This window comes from Pleurodeles waltl, chromosome 1_2 (genome assembly GCF_031143425.1).
Source record: "Pleurodeles waltl isolate 20211129_DDA chromosome 1_2, aPleWal1.hap1.20221129, whole genome shotgun sequence".
In the NCBI taxonomy this organism is placed as follows: Eukaryota; Metazoa; Chordata; class Amphibia; order Caudata; family Salamandridae; genus Pleurodeles; species Pleurodeles waltl.
The window spans coordinates 509,127,240-509,149,457 of NC_090437.1; the positions used below are offsets into that span (position 1 = coordinate 509,127,240).

The 22,218-nt window shown below is 44.1% G+C and overlaps 1 protein-coding gene across 1 annotated transcript in view; it reads left to right on the forward strand.

Annotated features, from left to right (window-relative positions):
• BDH2 (3-hydroxybutyrate dehydrogenase 2) overlaps positions 1-22,218 on the forward strand; it is a 189,014-nt gene that overhangs the window by 67,233 nt on the left and 99,563 nt on the right. The window contains exon 3 of the mRNA XM_069241530.1: positions 6,289-6,367. Within this exon, the coding sequence (XP_069097631.1) occupies positions 6,289-6,367 (79 nt within the window). The remainder of the gene's footprint in view (positions 1-6,288; positions 6,368-22,218) is intronic.

A 22,218-nucleotide genomic window follows, 5' to 3' on the forward strand; every position in this document is an offset into this window, starting at 1 on the left:
CCGGGCCCCCACTGAAAAATAGGTGACCTGGACTTTTGCTCAGCTCGCCCATGCCTAAAGCCGACCCTGCCTAGAGCTAGTCTTCATATTGCTGTTTGTCTGATTTGAACAATTACTTCTGCCCGCCTTAGGGAGACAGTCGAAATCCACAGAGTCCAAACTTAACCCACTTTTCCTTTCCTGACTGAAAACATGTAAAATAATTACGCTTCCAAGTAGTTCATACATAAACTATGCCTCAGACAATAGCAGTCGAGGTTAGACTTTGAACATCGCGTAAATGTTCCTTCTTCCAAAATATGCCAAAACAGAAGCCTCCACTTTATTCCGCCTTTTAATGGCATCACTGGGTGCTAAATGTAAAGCGTTTCATCTGACCAAAGCATGCGTACGATAAAGCATTTTTCTTGCCTACCTTATTTGTTCTTACAACATCGCCATTGACCCTGATTGTAGCATGTAAAGAATATTTAATTCTGATTTCTTTGGAGGCCCTTAAAATGTGTGGTATCACCCTCCTTTCCTCTTAGTAAATACATATGTTCAAAATAGGACGATGTCAAGGGGGCACGTCAGGGCCAGACTTGAACCAGCCCTACTGCCACCGTCTGCTAGCTCTCTCTTTCCGTCCATCTATTCTCTCGGATTGCTTCCTCTCTATTTACCCACTCCATCCCTCTTTCTCTCGCTCTTGAAGCCTTCCCAGAACTGCTGCAAATAACCTCTAAGCTTGGGGAGCTGGGGAAAGTGACAGATGGCTTTAGCCCACCAGGACAATGCCCGGTGCAATAAAAGTCTAGTCTGGTGCACATGGTTGAGGTTGAGACGATAGTTCTAAGTGTAGGAGGCTGTCTCAGTTTATGGTGTACACTTATGGTGTGGCCCCCTATACTGAGTCCAGGTACCCTTAGTCCTAGTGTTTAGGTGTCCATATCGTAAAAGCTCTCTTGTGGTGAGCAGCTAAAGCTTATCTAGGAAGAGTGTAAAGCACTTGCAGTACCACAATAGTCAGCCAGTAACATACACAAGAAAGAACCACACCAGATGTTGCAAAAATAAAGTATTCTTTATTACAACACCAGGGCTATACTAACATTGGTATATCTCCACTTGGAGATATCAAAACACCAAATATACATTTAACAACAAGCAGGCAAAGCATAGAAATACATGGGACCATAGGTGGAAGGGGGGTGCAGGGGAGCAAAACGATGTACTAAGAAAGTGATATAAGAATGGAGCTGCCCAACCTAGGTAAGCACGTTAGAATCCCAGGGGCATGGGGAGTGAGAAATCACCCATGGTAAGTACCAGAAATCCCAGAGGCGCCCGGGTGCAAAGTAGTTATCGAGCCAGGTGTCCCATAGGCTAACGCAGGATCATCGCAGTTGGATTTTTATGGATGCAGGACCCTTCCCAGTGGACCCCGAGGAAACCAGTTGGCACAAAGCAGGATGGAGAGTGCCCCCACCTGTGGATACCCAGAAGACTGGAGTACCTACACCAGGGATCCCAGGTTTATAGGGATTAATTTGCGTCAGAAACCCTTGATGAAGTCAATGGAAGCCTCGATTGTCCAGCTGCTGTCGTGACACGTGGACCAGGTCGGTGGAACCCAAGGGTGGATTCCGGATGTGAAGAACCTCAAAAAGAAGGGGGCAGTGTCCAGACCACGAAGAGACGTCCATCGGTGCAGGTAGGCAATGCCCACCCTCTTGGAGGTGAAGTTCCTGCAGGACGGTGAAGGAAGAAGTCCAGGGGATGCAGGGGATCCTTGCAGTCACCGACGAGCTGTTCCACGTCAATCGCAGGATTGTAGGAGGGTCAGTGGCCTGCAGGACCACGAGCAGGCAAATGCAACTAGTTGTTGGAAGAAAGAGTGCAGGGTTTTGAGGACCAGCAAGGTCCTAGTGACTCAACCCTTGGAGGGAAGTCAAGGCAGGCCTTCAGCAGGAAGGAAAGCCTGCCGGAGTCGGAGAAGCCCTCACGAGTGCCCCACACATGGAGTCGCTGGGAGGCCTCGGCAGCACAACAAAACAGGAGTCCCACATCGCTGGAGCTGCAGAGTAGAAGCTGATCTTGGAGTTGGAGAGTGCTGGAGGCTGGGGCTTCTTGAAGATCTCTTGGAGGTAGAGCCAACAAGCCTTGGCAAGAGCAACAGTCACAGGGCACAGGGGTTGCATTCCAGTGGCAGCAACAAGGGTCCACTGTCTCCCAAGTTGGTCAGAAGATAAGTAGGATCTGGAAAGGACAACAGAACCACCACCTGTGAGCAGAGCCTTTTTTTTGTCCGTGGGACAGCAGGATCCACCAGCCGGTAGTTGTCGTCTTGAAGCGCCAGCAGATGCAGCGGAGTGACTCCTTCACTCCAAGGGAGATTCCTTTTTGTTTCTTGGATGCAGACAGAGTCCTGGTGACCCTGGAGAATGCACAGCCACAGATGCTGTAGAAATCATGCAGGAGCTGGAGAAACAATGTTGCACTGGGAGCCCTCCCAGTCTTGTTTCAGTTCCAAAGCAGACCAGCAGCTGATCCGGAAGCCGGGAGCAGAAAATGTCCTGCAGAGAGTTCCTTGAGAAGTCTTGCTCGACAAGAGGACCCACCCTCGGAGGATCCTTTAAGTAACTCTAGAAGGGGGTTGGTAACTCTCTGTAGTGACCCACCTGTCAGAGGGGGTCAGGGACGTCATCTACCTGGCCTAACCAGTCAGACGCTCCGAGGGGCCTCTGCCTAACTTGCTTTCAAGATGGCAGAATCAACCGTCCACCTGGCAGAGCTGGACATGGGGGTGGTCTCTGCCCTGTCCTTGGTGTGGTTTCGTGCCAGAGCGGGAACCGGTGGTTCCTGAACTGGTGCAAAACAGATTATGCAAGGAGAGTACCAAAAATGCCCTTCAAAGCAGCCTGGTGGTGCTCATAGACCACCCCACCCCAGCCCAGAGACACCTATTTCAAGGGGTGAGGTGGTCATACGTTTCCCTTGCAGGAAATTCTTTGTTGTGCCTTCCCCTGCTTGAGTTAGGCTCATCAGCAGGAGGGCAGAACAGTGTCTTGGGTTGGCAGCAGCATGGGTTGGCAGCCAGACCTCGTAAGGCTTCACAGGCAGAACTGGGGGATCCTCTAGGGAACCCCAGAGTACATGGGATCATGCAACTAGCTCTAGAATTGGTGATACCAAACATGTCTGGGTTTGGAGAAGCCATTATGTATTTGGACCACTCGTGTTGACAAGTATCCACTACATACCTTAGGATGGCTTCCCCGCCCTTACAAAGCCCAGGGAATGGAGTCTGGGGTTTGTAAGGGTACCCTGCTCATGCAAGAGTACCCTTACACTTAGGGACATGCAGCTTGCCCTTGGGCTGAAGGGCCTAGCAGAAGGGTGACTTGCAGTATCCAAGTGCAGTGACAGTGATATAAAGCAAGCCTTATATCTGTGAAAGCGTGCACCATTTCACGCAGGCTGCAATGGCAGGCCTGCAGACACAGTTTGCATGGGTTTCCATGGGTGGCATAATACAGGCTGCAGCCAATGGGAGACCCCTGGTGTACCAATGCCCTGGATACCTAAGTACAATATACTAGGTGTGAGAAAAGGCCTCTTTTTAACATGGTTACCCCCCACGTTTTGCCTACGTGAAGTAGCCTAGAAGTTGTTAGTGCCCAGGGCCCCTGCTAACCAAGTTCCCTGGGCCAGAGCCCTTTTCCAAAACTGTTGGGATGCATTGGCACAATTGGAGACACCTTTAGCTGTCACCATAAGTCCCTAGTAAATGGTACTTCGGTACCCAGGGCAGGAGGTACTAAGGTTAGGCCCCTGAGGGCAGCAACCCCGATTGTGACACCCTCTAGGGATCTGCATTCAGGGGCACCCAGCACTGCCATTGCAGGCTGTGTGTCCTGATGGAACCCTAAACTACAAACTCAGCATGGCACACTGCCTGTGTGCCCTGCCCACTACACACTGCATGCAATATAGGCCTTCCAGCCTTAAGGCAGGGCGCATCATACTGTATGTGAGGGCATAGCTGCATGAGCAATATGCCCCCACTGTGTCCCTGCCAAACCTGGGACATAGTAAGTGAACAGAGCAGTAATTTTAATACATGTGCTGGACACTTGTCAATACGAGTTTCGCAGCTACATGATGGTCACTCTGAACCCTGGGTTGTTTGGTATCAAACAACTCAGAATGATAAACACAAACTGTTAAAAGTGTTGGATTTATTATAAAATGTACCCAGAGGCCACCTTAGATGTGCCCATTTCAAAAGCTAACTACCCTAGTATGGTTGCCGTCTGGTCCTGACCAGCCTGCCACCACCGGACACAGATCTGCAGCCCTAAGGCCTCTGCTCTCTGGGATCTAGAACAAAGCCCTTCCTGGGTGGAGGTGCTAACACCCCCTCCCTCAGAAATGTGCACTTCCCTGTTGGCGAGCATCAAAGTTCTTACTGCCTTTGAAACTCGACCTCCAGGCATGCTGCTAGCAGTAGATGGCTGCCACTATTGCAAACCCCCACTTTTGGCGGGAACAACGGCGGGAAACTCAAAGGACAGGAGGAGTGCCCCTACCTAGCATGCACAACCCCTAAGGTGTTGCATGCGAGGTGCACTCTCCATTTCATTTGCCTCCATCTTGGATCGAAGGGAAATAGCCAATCGGGTGTAGGAAAGTGACCTCTGCTTACAGTAAGTGGCCACTTAGTGGGTGTAGCCACCCTAAGGTAAATGACCCATTGGTCACTACCAGGTTCCCCCTAAAATACCCACTAACTACATTATTTAGTGGGAATATCTAGACCAAGAAATCAGATTCGACGGACAGAAGAAGACCAGCATCAAGAAAATCTAAAGGTCTGCAAACTATTGCCTGGTGCACAAAGAAAAGGCACCAAACCCTGCCTGCTGCACCCAGGACCAGACCATTGCCACTGAGGCTGGGCAACTGGAAAAACTCGAAAGAACCCCAGAGGACCTCCAGGCTTTGAAAATTGCCAAGGAACTCCCTCCAGAGTGGAGGTACCCCTCAACAACAGGAAGAAACTAGCAAGCCAGTGAAGGTCACCTTACTGACCAGCTGCTAAATCCCAAACCGGATGCCACAGCTGGACCAAATGACACACTGAGGACTGTGAGGACAAACCCAAGTTTGGTGGCACTGCACCCTCCAGCAGTCAAACGGTGCCAGTATCCTGGGTATTGGGTAGCTAACGTCGGACACCACGAAAACCAGTCTGCCCGGGACTGAAAAAGAACAGGAGGAAGCCCTAGTCAAGGGACTTCAGGAACACCTTGGACCTCCCACCAGAGTGCCCCGGTTGTCCTGCAAACGACCCTTCAACTAACTTACCTCCTGCTTCTGAGGGCGTCCTTGCGCACAGCTCTTGGCTCACTGATTCGCTCTGGACCCGGCTGCCCTGTGGCCTGCATCGAAGAACCTCCTCTGCCCTACGGGTCCTCCACCCCTTGTGACCTCGACACTCCAAGGGGGCCCCCAGGATCCACCTTTAAACTTACCTATGCAGTGCTTTTCCGAGTGGTCCCCCTGCATTGGCCCTGCCCCAGCTCGAGTCCTTTTCCCGCTGCTCTTGCCGGAACCAGGAGCCGCCTGAATTTCTCCAGCTGGCTCAGTATGCAAAAGAAGAACTTGGTAAACCTACTGAGCAATTTTATATGTATTTTTAAAGGTAATCCTCCATTGATTCCTATGGTGAGTAATTTACGCACAAAAGACTATTTTCATTAAAATTCAAAAATTCATATCTTGAAAAGTACTTAAGCAAAATTGATGATCTTGGTTTTAAAAAGTATATAATAATCTGAAGTATTCTTATAAATTGGCCTCGAGTTATTCCTTTGAGTGTGTGAGTTGCAAGACTGATGCTGTGAGAATAACAAATGTTTAGCACTTCTCCTAGATTGGCCTAAATGCTTGACCAAGCTACCATAAAAATTAGAGCATTAGGTGGTATAGTTTTTACGCCTGTAACCCAATGTGTGGTTGCCTGGACCTCCTGCACAGTTAGCCTAGCTTTGCACACTACATGGAGGGCCACCCTCCTATACTAGGGACTTAAACGGGTGCACCAGTATGTAAAATGTGGGATGTAAAAGTTTACCAGCAACAATATTTAGAGGAGAGAGCACATACACTGGGGTCCTGATTAGCAGAATCCCGGTTTACTACAATCTCATCACACTGACACCAGGCTTAAAGTGGGGACTGTCAGAAAGATGCTCCTTTCCTACACTAAGTACTCATTTTTGTATATTTCCTTTTTTAAAGGCATTTGCAAGAGAAGGGGCCACAGTTATTGCTACAGATGTCAACGAGGCCAAACTTAAGGAGCTGGAGGGATACTCTGGTAGGTACTAAACCAGCATAGTACTGACATCCACAGGTTGCAGCATGTGCCAAATCTACTGTTTGCAGTGTAGTGTAACATCATTCTAGATATCGCCACAGTATTGTTGACAAAAATTATTTTATGTTACTGAAGGGTTTGGTAACGTGGGGTTTTAGCTCAGTTGTACTGTACTCAAGGTGTAGAAAGTACACCTTTAGTTTTAGTTTACTTATTTGTGCAGGGATTTATAAGAATTGATTGGGTTTGCTACCTGTTTTCTGAACAGGATGAGTTTCGATATCTGTCTCTCTCTCTTTTGTCTCCCTTTCACTGATGCAGTACTGCTGTATCCTGGTTTGCTTTCACCTTGGATGGTTTCCAGACAACAGTTGCTTGTACCCCGTAGGCCACTAAAGTTAACCCACAGGTAGTGAGCATCATTAGTTATGTTTATTAAGAGTGTTTGGGCAGGGCATAGTTCTTCTACATCTGGCCAACTGGACCGTTTTATATCACCCATCCACAAAATTAAGAAGTCAAGGTAAAAGATCTCTTCACACCGCTAGGGACACACTAAAATACAAAGGAGAATGCGCTTTTCCCCCATATGGGGCCTGCTCTCTCGGGCACTTTACCGCAATATTGCACTCTTTCTGGATTCTGTTTTTTTTCTTCTTTTTGGTCTTTTAAGGCAGCAGTGTACCCTTGCCATTCCCCCTTATTTCCTTGCGTTAGCCGTTTCCATGGCCAGCAGGCTCATTTCGCAGCTGTTCGTTTTGCATTAGCCTTTGCGTAGTCGTGCATACGGCCTGCCTTCTCTGTCTTTCTGCAGGGCTGCCAGTGTTCGTTTTCTCCCACACTGCAAACTCCGCCTCCTGCAAGTAGCACCGCATCTCACTCGAGGCTATTCTTCAAGTCCTTCCTGTTCTTTTCTCTGCACAACATCTATCTGCGTGCTGTGCATCCTCATCTATAAGTTTATTCGAGCTCCTGCGCTGTGTGGTATCTATGAGCTCTGGATCTCTCACGTTCCTAGGCCTAACGGAGGCCTCACCAGCCAGATACGCATGACAACAGACACACACTAACTACACTTTCGGTGGTAAGGAGCACTGCCCACTAGCGGCGCAGGTATGTTTATTTAATCCCTCGCCTCGAGCCGCGCCCGGCCCTCTTAATGGGTGTTAGAAACATTGTTTGGTAGGAGGCGGGTGGCTCACCACAGTATCCCGCCAGTAGGACTGAGGCCTCTAATTTATGACGAAGTGAGAAATTGTCTGGTACTTGAAATGAGACGATGGTGTTGTGTGGGGATGTGAATAAACTGCAACTAAACACCGTGTATACGTGCCATTTTCATCAGGAATAGAAGCAAAGCGACAGATCAAAAATAAATAATTGAGGAGAGTTTCTGCACTACTTAAAAGTGGAATTACTTTCTAGGTCGGGGGAACTCAAACCACAACCATTTTATTTTCCTCTAATGTTGAAAGTGCAATGTCTTAGCTTTGTGAATTTTTAAATGCTGCGATATCCTGCGTACCATCACCCATGTATCTTCTTACGTCTTCCTCACACAGCCCTCTTCTTTCTTTGTCTACTTTTTTTTAAGTTACATTTACATTTTCCACGAAAACATTAAATCTTTCATGTGAAAGTCAATAAATTGTTTTACTTTTCTCTAAAATTAGGTTTTATCAGCCTGTTGCTGTCATGCTAACTTTCTTTAGATTTTCACAAAAATTACGGATTACCACATATAGAAATCCACAGTCCGCAAAATAGATACAAAGAAAATATTTCCGTTGAAAGTAGTTCGCATTTTTTTCCTGTATTCCACTTCGGTCAATGTAATTTTTAGTTACGTAATTACTCAACACTTGTGCACACTTCCACGTTGCCCAACTAAGCATTGTTGTACGCGAGAAGTCCGGTGAAATGTTGGTAGATATGTACAAATGTATTGTTTCACAAAGGAGTACAGATGACTTCTTTTTACAACTTTTTTTTTATAAAACATTTTATTGGCAAAGTCCAACCAAAGTCAGTCAAGTGCAAACAAGCCAGCCAGTGTAACCATTTCGAGTTGAAGACTAATGAATCACAGGCCTAAAGTGAAAAGAGTCTCTGGTAACAGACTTCCCATGGCACTGGGCAGGCACCATGTGTCCCTTGATAGACTCCACTTGGAAAGGTTCATCATCATAGGGAGCATTAGATTTCCTTTTGTGCATCTTTTGGGCGATCACCAGCTCTCCTTTTCTAAATGAGATGTTCTTTTTTATGTCGCCTCTTGTCTGCATTAGCTTTAATTTTTTTGCTGGTTAACTAAGTCCCTTTTACTAATCATGTTCTCATTTTCGTCTCTCTTGTTGGTCAGTTGAGGTAACTTGGTTGTTATTGCTCTCTGGAACATTAAAGTTGCAGGACTTTCACCTGTGGTTGAGTGGGATGTTGAACAATAAGCTTGTAGAGTCGAATTTACTACTGTTCTCAAATTGAGTTGCTCAAGAGTTGCATGCAGCAGTGCTTTCTTTATCATACTCATAAAACACTCAATGTGCAAGTCCATCAGCTGTAGCCACAAAGGCGTACTTTTTTGATGCTTTATGTTAAGATGCTCCATTAATTCTTTCAATTCTTTACTGTTAAAGGGTGGGCCATTGTCAGACATCACAATGGCTGTGGAATACCCAGTGTCGCAAAGATACCATCAAGCTTTTCAATGACTGGTTTGAAAGGCAGGTGCATACATGACAGGCCTTGAGTTCCTTTTCAACTCTGTTATCCAAGTATGGAAACCAAAGTCAGCCTCGGAGATCTCCCTTTATGGTGATAATACCACAATGTCCTTTGTGATCCACTTCAATTACTTTTTGTCGTAGACTCTCTGTAAACAGTATTCTCGACCCTTGCAGTATAATTCCTTCCTGAGTTATGGCCAACTCATCCTAGACATTCTTGTATTTTTGATATTCACTATCATTGGTGAGAGGTCGATTGTGTCGGTTCCATTGTTATCAAAAAGAGAATGCTCAAAATCAATACATAAATTATTCACATAAACATTGAATATTTTAGTGTTCATCCATGTAAAGCCAAAGAATGTAGATCTTCACTTGTTCATAATCAAACTGGAGCCATGCAGTAGTGTCAAAAGTAAGTTTTATTAATTTTCTTTCAACAACACAATCCAACCCAGCCAACGTGTTTCATCCACAAATGACTTTATCAGGGATTTAATTAAAAACATATACTAATATTCTTCAGCAATAACATCTACTAAATCAAAATGTATACAATAAACATATAGTTCACCCCAATTGGGGTCTGAATGTAAACATACGAAAAAGTCCTTAACTCCATATCCCTCCGCATCCTATACCTGCATATAATATCCTCCCAGCATCTTATGTTTATATTCGGAGTCCACTTGGGAGCGACTCAGTCCTTCAGGATATTCTTGCTTAAGGGATTATTGTGAACATTTCGGAAATGATATATGCTTTGATACATCAAGTGAGTGGATTATCATTCATGTTACTCGCCAAACAAATTTCTGCAAATAGTGTATTTTGCATATACATGAAGATTGTTTCAGAATAATTATAATATTTAATTTGTGTGTAATGTAAGAGGATATCTAGAAGATTGTTTAGCGATAACAGATATTGTGGGGTATAGGTGAGCCATATGCGCAAATTATTCAGCACCAAGCTGTGTTTTTAAACTAGGGTTGTGGCTTCTTTTGGTAAGTCATGTGTTGTAATTATTGTTTTGCTAAATGGTCATTGTATAAATGTTGTTGCTTGAAGGAAGTGCTTCCTGAGCAGTAGAATCATAGAGGGTTGAGCGCTGTAGCTCCTACTTGGTAGGACTTACACAGGTGCAATGATCTAGGGCCTACACTGGTCCTGTTCTTTTGAATACTTTGTGTTTGTTCCATTGCTGATGCATAATTATCACTTTTAATGTTACCAAGTCACTATCATGGCTAGTGGCAGTTATAATCTGGTCTAACCAGATAGCTGCTGGTGTACTTGACTTGACAATGAAATTAATGTAGGCTTCAGCCATCTTGGAAGCAGTACCGTGATCTTGTATAGGCAGTCTCAAAAAGTAGTCCGCAGGATTTCGATCCTTTCCTGGATGATGCACCATTGTATAATTGTATTCTTTCAATCTGAGTCCCTATCATTCAATGCGAGGATGCATTTTGGCTTTTGGATTGCAAAGATGGTCAGCAAAGCTTGATGGTTAGTTACCAGAGTAAACGGTTTTCCGTTTAGGAATACATGGAAATGTTCAAAAGTCCATACCACAGCCTAGCTTTCTTTCTCAGGTTGTGAGTAAGCACGTTCTATTTGGGACAAGCTTCTTCTAGCATAGGCCACAATATGCCGTCTACCATTTGGGCATCCACTATGCTGTGCAAGGATAGCACTTAACTTGACCGAGCTAGCATTGACTACAATATATGTATGAAGCTTTATATTGAAGTTTGCCATTTCAGTAGCATTTTCAATGGTGTGTTTGATTCTCTTGAAACTTCTCTCAAGTTCCTGTGACTATGAAAAGAAGCATATTTCTTCGTCAACTCTTGCAAAGGAGCACTAACAGTGGCAACGTCTTGTATGTACCTTGAACAGTAACTGGCCATACCAAGAAAAGAATGTGTCATTGAAACATCTTGTGGGGGATCAGCATTTGACAGAGCTAAGGTGTCATAACCCCATTAGAAAAGATATGGTCAAAGAATTTTAGTTTTGCCTTGTTGATCTCACACTTGCCTGCATTGGAAGTTAATCCTGCCTCACTGAGTAAATTACACACTTGTCTGGGTGCACTATCATGCTTCTTGTGTGTAGCTCCAAAAACTAATATGTCATTGCTATAATTGAACGCATTCATACCAGGCTCTATGAAATGTCAAATGATGTCATGAAAAAGTTCTGCAGCAGATGACACACCAGAACTAAGGGCCTGATTTAGAAGTCGGTGGAGGGGAATACTCTGTCACAAACGTGACAGACATACCGTCCACAGTATTATGATCCCTTTCTATCCTATGGGGATCGTAATACGGCGACTGGATATCCATCATGTTTGTGACGGAGTATGCCCTCCGCCGACATCGAAATTAGGCCCTAAGTCTCTTATAGCTAAACAAACCAGCATGTGTAGAAAATGTTGTAATATACCTGCAACTTTCTTCAAATTCCAACTGATGATTAACCTTTATTTAGGACAAGGGGAGAAAATACTTTTGCAACATTCAATTTCATTGTCATGTCAGCAATGTGTGGACCTGGATGTCGTTCTCGTTCATTTGCCTTGTTTTCCTGACTCATATCAACGCAGATGCATACTGTTCCTTCACTGCCCTTTTTGGACACTATTACTATTACCAGTCGAACATTCAATAATAGCGTGCTTAAGTAACAATTCAAGCTCTTTTTCGATACCTTCTTGTAAATGCTATAGGATGGACATCTTCATTAATATGCAGATTTACTTTCATAATCTTAAGCTTTCCGAAACCATGAAACAACAAAGGGAATTGACTTACTATTTTGTGATGAACATTCATGTTGTAATTCACAGGAACCAGTCCCATATCAGCAGCCGTTTTGAAACTGAGTAAACCTTAAAGCACATAGATCTGTGCTTGTACCTTTGTTTTCTTATGTTTCACTGTTGCTAAAAAAATGAACCTCAACTCTTCATGGGTGTCAATGCAGCCCCAGAATACACATTGATCTTCGAAGGCATACACTGCAGTAATGGAGATAGTTAATTGTATTTGTCATCAGGTATTATGTTTATCGATGCATCACTGTTGATAATGGAAGGTATTGAACATCCATTTATTTTCAATGTAATCTTTGGACAGCATTTGTATGATTTAGCTGCTTTGGCATGTCGACTTTTCTTTTATTGACATTTTTCTTCACATGCGATCAGTCCAACATATGCATGTTTCTCTGAGGTAAACATCAACATGGCACAATCAGTTGCTTCACTTTCACTTGTTATGTACACGGATGAACTATTTGGTGATGATTTAGATGACTATCTACTTAGTATCAATTTGCCTCAAGTAATTTTGCTGTTTGGACTTGTGGGCATGTGTTGAATGTTGCTTCTGGAATGTTCTGGCAGCTATTTTGTCTTCGTGCCGTGACGTAGTTACTTTTTCCTTTGCTTTACACACATTCACAAAATGGTTCTCTTTCCCACAGCCATTCCATATCTATCCAATGGTGGGACATTTCCCTTCGTATGGAAATGAAAATCCACATCTAAAACTGCACTTTACGTGTAGACATCACTTTGTGTCCTTCAGTCTTTTGCTTCTGATTACTTTTCACACTCATGACTGTCTTGCTCTGGGCACCTCCGACCTCCATGTCAGCAGCTTGTCCTTCGGCACGTTCCTCAGCTCTGGCAGCCATCAAAACTCGCTCCTCATTGGGCTTCTCTTAGCATTCGCCATCTGAATGAATCTGACAAGCATCCATCAATAACTCTAAGATGCATAGATTCAATGCATAGCTTCTTCATCATTAGATTCATTGAACTTAGTGTTTGAGTGCGTAGAGTATTTCCACAAGTTCATCAGTAGTTTCACCAACTCTTTGATGTTCTTCACTGAAAATGTGTCGTTCGTAATCAACGTTTGGTACTGGATTGAATTTGAGATGCAAAGCATTTTTTATCTGATCATACGTGACTTTTTGTTAGTTCTCAGCTTTTTCTTTGTGACTTCTTTAACACCATCACCAGGAAGATTTTTGAGATACTTGATAATCTGTCTGTAATCCTTCTCTCCACATGCATCAATGAAATCTTCAAATGTCTCTATCCAGGCAGTCCATCTATTGCCAATATTTAGCTTTTTGGCGGTATCAAAAGGTGGCGGTGGTTTCAGGAAGGCAGCAGCATTGTGACCTAGCGTGGAACTTACTGACGTTGAGAGTAGCGTGCTTTCTGATGCTGTTTTATGATCATGTTCAAGCAAACTTTCTCTAGAGTCCTTTGACGTGTGGGCCTCACGATTGTCTTTGACTTTAATTTGAACTGTCTTCTTTCTTAGCTGCCATCGTCGAATTTCACAAATCCAAGAGTTGCCTTCAACTCTTTAAAGACCTTTGACGTTTTCTGAGCCTCACTCGGCAGCCTGCTGGGCAGCTGCTTCCAATATGGGCAGCTCCATAACCACAACCAAAGCCTACTATGCTTGCATATCAGCATGAGAGGAGGTATGAGTAGAGTGATCAATTTTTTCCAAATGCTAGTCCAGACACCACTCATCCTGGTAAGATGTGTTAGCAGACAGGTAACTTCCTTCCCGGACAGTACTGCATATCGCTGCTTTTCTAAGGAGAGGTGTCAGCACTGAAGCCAAAGCCTTTCTACACTGTACATCAAAATACATGTTGTCCTGGAGATAGGTGTTAGTGTTTCCCTACATACTATTGTATATCTCTGTCATGCTGGAGAGAGTTGTGAATGGACAGGGACATGCATCAGATATGCTAATATATATGATTATTGACCTGGGGAGATGCCTCACTGTAAAGGCTAGTGCTTGTTATACTTGCTATGGATTAGTGAAGTCTTGCATGTGAGGTGAGTACCATCCCCACCCTACTATGCATATTACTGAGCCTGAAGAAAGGTGTCATTGGGTAGGCAGTGTGTCATTATACCCTGCTGTACACACTGGTTACCTTCATGCAAGCTCTCAATGGAGAGGTGTAGGAAGCTCTCTATATAGTGCTCTAAAATGAACTACACTGCACAGATAGTCCAGTGAATCCCCAAAGGTTTGCAGAGGCAGAAATAAATAGGTCTAGTGTCCTTTTTGTGGTACTGTGGGTGAGCATCTAGGCTTTTCAAGGAGTCGAATTAAGCGTTTGTTGTACTCACAGAGGCAATGAATGAGACACACACTCAAAGAATAAATCCGAGCCCAAATTAGAAAAATAACAGTTGTTTTTATATCTGCTTTGAACCAAAGAACTTCATTATAACGTAAGCAGTTCTAAATTAAAAATACTTTGCTGTTTCAAAAATCAACACTACAGTTTTCTGACTCTTCAATGTTAGCCTATAGAAGGAAAACAAGATTGTGGTTTCTCAGGTAAGTACACAACTTACCACCCTAGTCTTCAGGGTTTCAGGCTAGCACTGGGCAAGGTTCAGATTGGTCCCAAGTGTACACCCACAGCTGCACGGGGGTGGCTGGGTGCCAAGGTCGAAGTTGTGCCCAGTATTAGTCAATGGAGACTGGGAGGGAATGAAGACGCACTGCTCCCAGGTAAGTACAGGTGGTGTCAGAGGTTGGTCTCCTGCAGTTGAGGCAAGCACCAGGTGGGGGCCATAAAGCAGCACCAAAATCGCACCCTCATCGCTACAGGGGCAGCATCTGGCACTCAATGGTATCCAAATGAGAGAGGGTGTATCTGCTGCAGTGCTGGTTACAGGTGAGTAGAGCTGGGTCAGGGGGTTGCACCAAACTTAAACCCTCAGTGGCACAGGGGTGGTCTGGGGCAGAGTGCCGACACATCCACGGGCTCCCAATTTTAGTCAGTGCAGGAGAACATTTTCAGAATCAGGCTGTAGGCTCTGGCCAGGGGCCGGGAGAGGTCAACCCACAGCTGCCCAGTCATGTTAGGATGCCAGAGGTTGTAGGCACACCAATGCTCCAGCTCCCCAAGGCCCAGGTGCTCCAATTGTAGGGGTGTCATAAACAGCTTACTGTGAAGGACATGGTCACGAGGAGCCCTCGGATTTAGACTGCAGACGTTGCTGTGGAGTCTGGCAGGGGTCAGCCCACAATGACTTTGGGTCAGAAGCGGTGAGGAACCCTTACTGTACTGGTGGGTCACTTGAAATCGGGCCACAGGCATCAGGTGCAGAGGTGGTTGCAGGCAGCGGTTTTGTGGTTCCTCGGGCAGACTTCTTATTAGGAAATGTTTGTTTTGGACAGGTCCACTGTCTACGGGAGTTCTTGTTCTTTATTGAAGGAAGGCGCTCCTCCCAAGGCTTTGGAGGTTGCTGGGCTGCAGAACAGTCATCTTCTGGGTGCAGGTTTTTTTGAAGGCTGCAGACAGGCTGGTAGGTCTGAGGCCAAGTCAGCTGGTGTCTTCAGTCGTCTCTGCTGAGCGACTTCTATTTTCTCCGGCTCTTCTTAGGTCGACAGGAATATGGTTCTAGGGTTCAGGGATGCCACCTAAATACTGAATTTAGGGGTGTACAGGGAGTGCCAGGTGGTAGCCAATGGGTTAGGATGACAGCACCCTTCCTATGACTACCCTTTGTGAAGTGGCATAGCCCTAACCCTATTGGCCCAATTCCTTTCATGCAAGATGGAGCAATTTAAAAAGTAGTGTCCGCTTCGACTCATTCACCCTAGGGGTGGAACTGACATGAAGTAGGCATTCCTCCTAATTTACCTAGTTTTCCCGCCTGTCCTGCTGCCAAAAGTGGGTTCAGAAACTGGGGGTCAGCCTCCTCCACTATTTGGAGAGACCTGGGTCGCATTTCAAAGGCGGCAAGACCTTTGAAGTACCCCACCATGGAATATCCATCCTGCCTGGGAGAGGAGGTCACACCTCTGCCCAGTGCAGGCCTTGTTCTGAGCCCTCGAGAGCATTGGCTGTCACTTCAGGGGGGCAGAACTCTGTCTAAAGTGGCTGCACTGGCTCTGACCTGTCACTGCCCACTCTAGGAATTGTTAGGTTGTCGGAGGGCACCTCTAATGTGCCCCCGATTGCATCTATTAATAGCATGTATTAAGAATTCCATAACTGGATTCAGTGAGGGTTTATTAATACAAGATGTTTCATACCAAACATCCCTGTTCTCAGTGAAGCCATCATGTAGCTGGGCAACTTTTAATATACAGTGTCCAGCACATGTGCTTAAAATGGCTGCACTGTTCAATTACTATGTCTGAGAATCGACAAAGACATAGCAAGGCATATCTGCTCATGCTGGTATGCCCTCATATATAATATAATGCACCCTGTCCTGTGAGCTGGAAGGCCTGCCAGAGGGGTGACTTAGATATTTTGCTTGCAGAGCTGTGTGCCATGTCGTGTTTTCATTTTAGGTCTGCAACAAGATACGCAGCCTGCGAAGGCAGCACTGTGTGCACTTAGGTTGGAGGGTCCCTGATGGTGGCTCAATCTTTGCTGCACCCCTCATGGGGCCTTCCTTTAGTACCCTGTGCGCTAGGTACCACGGGTACCATTTACTAGGGACTTACAGTGGCATCTAAAGGTTGGCCAATTGGGAAAAACAACTGTGCAGTTTTAGGTAAAAAGATCAGGCACTGGGGACCTGTTTAGCAGCGATCCAGTGCACTTCCAGTCGAAATTGCACCAGAAACGAGCCGAAAAGTAGAGGGATGACATGTCAAAAGATGCACTTTCTTACAAGAGGCCAGTTTCTCTGCATATTCTAGTAGTGTGGATCATAATAGATAAGTATTGTAATGAAGGAAAATATAAATTGTTCCTGTAAATTAATTTTACAATCTCATAAGTCTTGCAGGATCGTATATAAAAAAAAAAATAGAAAAAACTTGGGGTAGAGAAAATCTGGTGCATATAAATTACACATAATAAATAAGATATGTTTAATTAAAATGCATATTCCATTATAAAAGTATGCTCTCATTGGACCTCATGAGCATAAAGGAGCAAACATTGCTGCTTCGAAGTGGGCATGGAGGACTGAGTGCCTGGCTCTTGTGACCCTCTTGCAAGTGTCACCCATGGTGTGTATGAGAGCATCATGGCTCTCACAAGTGCCTTTTGAGAGTCACCAAGAAGAAAAACAAAAAGAGTAACAATACAAAAACATAGATAATGAAAGTATGGGGTAGCTCTGAAAAGAGGGTTTATAATTAACATTTTTGAGCAACTGTATTTTTTGTGGATTTTTTACCTTTAAAAAAAAAAAGATTTTTAAAGGGTACAACAAAAAGAAGACACTGAGAGTAAAACCATCTTCAAAACAAAGAGGAGAAAAATGTAGGAAAAAAATGTTCAAAACAAAACTACTGCCTAGGTGGGCATGTATGATTTTGGACAAGCTTGTGCAGCCCTGCTTGTGTCAGAAGAAAAAATCATCTTCTTTCATAAGCAGCAAAAAAAGCTTTATTCAGAGAAGCAGGATGGATACCTGCCAGAGCGTTGAGTACCTGTGCAGAGACAGTGTCACCAGGTTCAAAAGACGTGGACGCCTCTGAGGAGTTCTCAAGCTCTGCTGCATGGGTTAACTCAGCCCGAGCGAGGCGTCGAGAGTGCATAGCCCTCAAATGTCACCACATCCCTGCACTACTCATGCTGTGTTGCTGGTTCCTGCTGAATTCATTTTTGCATATTTTACACATGACATATTTAGCAGATCCTTTTTTCCCAAGTGGCCTCATTTAAAAAAAATTGCCACACCAATGACTCCTTGGCTGGATGAGATGGCTGAGTTGTAGGGACGGCACTAGGCTGTTTATCCGAATCTGAGGATTACATTCTGGTCTATACAAGGATAAGGTACACTGTTCTAGAAAAAAGAAGACACAGGACAACCCTATTGTTAGGAGCAAGTACCCTCACACATCCAATTGGATGTCATGCTTCATTATTGGGAATGCTCCTCATCAGACCTGCACCGCAATGTCCGACGGGCCCCCCCGTAAAGGGGGCTCTTTACCGGAGATCTTGTTCACTCCCTAAGTGCCTTGAGAAGCAGCGAGGCTGGCAGTGCCACCTCACGAGATCAACAAAGGAAGGAGAGAAGGAAAAAATAAAATTGGCTTAAAACCAAGATTTTCGTCATAAATTTATTGGATCAGCAGGAGGTTAAGGCCAAGGTTAAAAAGCAGGTGGAGTGTGTTGATAGTAATAATGCTCAACCACTCTCCCAATATAAGTCGCACGGGGGGAAGGACATTACCTAACACCCTCTCTAATCGGTCAGTGGCATGGGGGGAAGGACATTACCTACCATCCTCTGTAATGGGTCAGCATGTTTCGCGTCTCATGGGTCACAAGGATCCAGCGACGCTTCTTCAGGACCAACAAAAAAAATAAAAAATACTTCTCCATCTAGAAAAGGAAGACCTTCATGTGTCTAAGAATGTAAATCTACTAGGCTCTGGTCACTTACTCTTTGGACTGCGCATCTAGCTAGTCTAGGAAGTAGCGGTCGCCCTGTGAACAACAAGAAAAATAGTGACAAGCGTCACATTTATAACGTTTGCCACAACATTTCATGCACACACAGATGTGAGTGACAATCATTGAATAAAAAGTGTGAAAAGTGCTAGGTGGTAGTGTGGAAAAACATCAAAAAGAAACTAACTGGCTTACCGTCCCAAATTTTGATAACGGTTCCCTAGGAATCACTTCCCGGGAGACTGGTGCACTAACTAAAATGATTTAAAGCATAGTCATAAGCATATTCATGCAGCTTCTACGAAAAGAAATAGATCATGTATGTTGTGGTATACATACATAGAACTTCAAATGCCAGTAGTAACGGAAACTAATCCCAGCACATGTGGAGGGGTCTGGTCGTTCCAGACCTAGTACTAGGATAACCAGCCCTTAACCTAAAGGCAGTCTAGCCCAGTCCCACTATGTAAGGAAGGTAAAAAACAAAAAGTGAATAAACTCAATGACCATGGTATAAAGCGGGGGAAAGGGAAGGCTGGGAAGGAAAGAAAAACGACGAAAGAAAAACGAAAACATCATCTGGGGAGCTAAGGGCATCGTCTCTTGAAGGTGGGTGGCCGTTCAGAAAGTCTTAAGTGCTAAGTTCAAAAGCATTGTAGAGAAAGTCAGCCCAATCGATTGAATGCCTGTAAAAAACCAGGGCTCTCTTTTCTGGAACCAGCTACCCAAAATAACTGACCCTGTAGCGAAGCGCTATGCGGTGGCCACAGATCATTCTGAATAGCAACAAGGAGAAAAACAGGTTTAAATAATCGTATTTATCAAATTCAAACTATGAAGTCGTCTATTACAAAAACAGAATGCAGAAGAAGAACTCCTCATGTGACTCGAGTGAGCCTACCGAATAACTTTCAGGAACTCTGCCACAGGGTAGGTCCCCAGCGATGTACCGGCTGCGTAATAGTAAGTGCGTGACTGCAATTGTTATTTACTCTTGTTTGGGCTGTATAGACCTTCTTCTGCATTCTGTTTTTGTAATAGACGACTTCATAGTTTGAATTTGATAAATACGATGATTTAAACCCGTTTTTCTCCTTGTCGCTATTCAGAATGATCTGTGGCCACCTCATAGCGCTTTGCTACGGGTCAGTTATTTTGGGTAGCTGGTTCCAGAAAAGAGAGCCTTGGATTTTTACAGGCATTCAATCGATTGGGCTGACTTTCTCTACAGTGTTTTTGAACTTAGCACTTAAGACGTTCTGAACGGCCACCCACCTTCCAGAGACAATGCACTTAGCTCCCCAGATGATGTTTGCTTTTTTCTTTTGTCGTTTTTCTTTCCTTCCCAGCCTTCCATTTCCCCGGCTTTATACCATGGTCATTGAGTTTATTCTCTTTTTTTTTTACCTTCCTTACATAGTGGGACTGGGCTAGACTGCCTTTAGGTTAAGGGCTGGTTATCCTAGCACTAGGTCTGGAACGACCAGACCCCTCCACATGTGCTGGTATTAGTTTCCGTTACTACATGCATTTGAAGTTCTATATATGTATACCACAACATACATGATACATTTCTTTTTCTAGAAGCTGCATGAATATGCTTATGACTATGCTTTATATAATTTTAGTTAGTGCACCAGTCTCCCGGCAAGTGATTCCTAGGGAACCTTTTCATAATTTGGGACGGTAAGCCAGTTAGTTTCTTTTGACGTTTTTCCACACTATCAGCTAGCACTTTTCGGACTTATTCACTGATTGTCACTCATATATGTGTGTGCCTGAAATGTTGTGGCAAACGTTATAAATGTGACACTTGTCCCCATTTTTCTTGTTCACAGGGCGACAGCTACTTCTTAGACTAGCTAGATGCGCAGTCCAAAGAGTAAGTGACCGGAGCCTAGTAGATTTACATTCTTAAACACATGAATGTCTTCCATTTCTAGATGGAGAAGTATTTTTGATTTTTTTCGTTGGTCCTGAAGAAGCGTCGCTAGATCCTTGTGACCCATGAGATGCGAAACATGTTGACCATTAGAGAGGGTGTTAGGTAATGTCCTTCCCCCCATGCCATTGACCGATTAGAGAGGGTGTTAGATAATGTCCTTCCACCATGTGACTTATATTGAGAGAGTGGTTGAGCATTATTACTATCAACACACTCCACCTGCTTTTTAACCCTGGCCTTTGACCTCCTGCTGATCCAATAAATTTATGACGAAAAGCTTGGTTTTGAGCCTATTTTATTTTTTCCTTCTCTCCTTCCTTTGTTGATCTCGTGAGGTGGCACTGCCAGCCTCGCTGCTTCTCAAGGCACTTAAGGAGTGAACATGATCTCCGGTAAAGAGCCCCCTCTACGGGGGGCCCGTCAGACATTGCAGCGCCGGTCTGACGAGGAGCATGCCCAATGATGAAGCATGACATCCAATTGGATGTGTGAGGGTACTTGCTCCTAACAATAGGGTTGCCCTGTGTCTTCTTTTTTCTGGAACAGTATACCTTATACTTGTATAGACTAGGCTTGGGAAGTAGACTAGGCTTGGGAAGTAGTACACTGGACCATTAATCTCCCTGTCCCTCTTGTTTGTTATAGATTACATTCTGGTGACAGAAATTCAACAATGCCGCCAGAGAGCTAGGACTAACCACAGCAAAACCCTATAGCCAAATGAAGCAACAAGGAAGGAATCTTTCTTTTCCAAATTAAGACATTCATATGAGCCAATTACAGTCCTTCCTTGGGATGGTTTTCCTCTCCTGGGAGTCTTGCGGATGTCTTGTAAGAGGCTTGCGACACTGTTATTAAAGATGACTTTCTTTATATCTCAAATGAAACATTACATCAACAGTTTTAAATAACAGTTCTTACGTCTTATTTTCTTCAAAATTACAAAACTACACTTAATTCCAAATGCACGATCTTGCAAGTGGATTGCAAGAGCCGGACAGGAAGTACAGCCCCGTTGTAGTCCTCACAGGGGATTGTGTGTTTTGTGTCGTCTACTGCTCGTCTTATCAGAGATGTAAGATTGTAAGCAAAATAATTAATGTAATGCACATACTGTAATGACTCAATTATTAAAGATTAGCATTCAATAAGAATTAACCACATGAAAACGATCTCTCTACAATAGATTAGAATGAAACGTATGTGCTACATTCTCACCAGCCACCCTCAAGCTTCCTGCAAGAGCAATCACACACCTGAAAAATGGATGTACATAGTGAAAAGGAATTGTATGCAGTATAGAAAACACTGATGAGTCTCTTTAAAAAAATATATAAATATGAAGTTTTTGTAAAAATAGATAAAGACTATGAAAACTATGCTGGGAATATCTCTCAATATGTGAGTTGCAAAAACTTAGAAGATGCAGATTCTCAGCGCAAATATCATTGGGCTAGTCAGTTTCTATGTATTTTTTAATATATTTTTATTTAATAAAAACCTCACAAATTCACTGAAAAAAACCAAGGGTTAAAGTTATGTTATAGTTAGGTGTGCTAAAAATATGTTTATGTTTAAAAAAACAAAACAAAAAACTTTGAAATTCACTGAAAAAACAAAGGGTAAAGTAACGTTAACAGTATGGGCGAAAACTAAGCTTGGGTGATGTCATCAGTGAGGTCATAAATGATGTCATAGAACATGTCATGAGTGATTTCATATGTGAGGTCATAAGT